General features: G+C 44.0%; 1 protein-coding gene across 1 annotated transcript; it reads right to left on the reverse strand.

Annotated features, from left to right (window-relative positions):
* Positions 1-339: 339 nt before the first annotated feature.
* On the reverse strand, positions 340-1,209 carry LOC118645354 (histone-lysine N-methyltransferase, H3 lysine-79 specific-like). The gene has a single exon (XM_036286227.1). The coding sequence runs from the start codon at positions 1,207-1,209 to the stop codon at positions 340-342; it is 870 nt and encodes a 289-aa protein (XP_036142120.1).
* Positions 1,210-1,553: the final 344 nt, after the last annotated feature.

A 1,553-nucleotide genomic window follows, 5' to 3' on the forward strand; every position in this document is an offset into this window, starting at 1 on the left:
TCTTAATTCCCACCGACAATAACCCTTCTCCTAATTCAACTATTTTACTTCCTCTATCACTTAGCTCTTTTCTTATTCCTACCACCATTCCCCCCATCGCTCTTCCTTTTCTATTTCTCCTACTAGCCTTCTGTACTCCCCACTCATAACCCTTTGGTACCCTGTTTCTTATCTTTTCCCAACCCCTTGTGTCCGCCCATGTCTCTGATAAAAACATTACATCCCATTCCTTTAAATTATCCCAAAAATCTTTATCTTTATTCCCCAGCCCTGCTACATTCCAGAAGGCTATTTTCAAGACTCTCTCATCTCTCGACTCCTTCTCTCTTGACTTACCCTTCACAATCTTCCTACATTCCCTTCCCCCCCTTCTTCTATCCTCAACTCTCCTTTCTCATTCCTCAAGACTTCCTCTTCTTCATCCCACTTCCACCAATAATCTCCTATCCTAATCCTCCCATATCCTAACCATACTCTATTTCCCCTTTCCTCTTCTACTTTTGCTATTTTTTCTAACCTCCATCTCATCTTCCTCTCCTTCCAAGTCCAATCTTCCAAAATTCTTTCTTCCCTACCTTTCAGCGTCTTCTTCTTACTCCACACCTCTTTCCTCTGTTCTTCACTCTCTAACTTCACCCATATCATCTCTCTCCCTTTTTTGCTCCCCTCCCCTATTCTCCTAACTCCCTTCACGGTCACCTCTGCTCCTATCTCCCTGAACACCTTCTCCACCGCCTCTTTCCTATTCCCTTCCTTGACCTCTACACCTCTAATTAATAGATTCTTCCTTCTGTCCTCCCTTTCCTTCAACTCTAACCTCCTCTCTATCTCTCTCACCTTTTTTCCCACTGCGTTATCCCCTCCTACTTCTATTTTCTCTATCTTTCTCTTTAACTCTTCCTGCGCCACCACTAACTCTTTTCTTTCTCTTTCCCATCTATATTCTCTCTCCTTGAAATCATTAATTTCTTTTTTCAACGCATTTATCTCCTCTCTCATCTTTCTTCCCTGCTCCTCCATAATCTCCTTCAATTCTTCCTTCATCTCTAATTTAACTATCTTTAAGCTACTAACAATCTCCTCTTTCCAATCTCTTAATTTCCTATCCCATTCTTCTCCATCCTCTCCCGCCGGTGATCTAGCTAATCTCTTGCTACCTCTCATGCTATCAACCGAAGTGCAACTGTCGCTTCTGGCTCTATCCGTCATTTTTGTCGCGTCTACTGAACCCGCCTTAACTCTATATTACCTCCCTACTCTGTCACTAAGCGGCGCTCCTGCCCCCCCACTCTCACGTACGCACGTCTTCTCTCTACCTGCTCCCTGCTTTAACTCTGTTATTCCCCGAGACACCTAATTAATACGTAAAATCACTCTATTCCTCTCTTTCTCCACTCACCTATCCACCCACACACTCTCTATCGCTCTCTTTCACTCCCACCCGCCTATCCTACCTCTCCTACTCTTTCTAACACCTCTAAATACACTCAATTCACAGCCTGCAACTACACACGTCTAACTTACTCTGGCCCGGAAACGGAAGTCCCAATCGC

This window comes from Monomorium pharaonis, chromosome 4, assembly GCF_013373865.1.
Source record: "Monomorium pharaonis isolate MP-MQ-018 chromosome 4, ASM1337386v2, whole genome shotgun sequence".
Taxonomy (NCBI): domain Eukaryota; kingdom Metazoa; phylum Arthropoda; class Insecta; order Hymenoptera; family Formicidae; genus Monomorium; species Monomorium pharaonis.

What these genes read in the sequence shown, in the direction of transcription:
- LOC118645354 (XM_036286227.1), bottom strand. Translation starts at nt 1,209, where the DNA reads ATGACGGATAGAGCCAGAAGCGACAGTTGCACTTCGGTTGATAGCATG.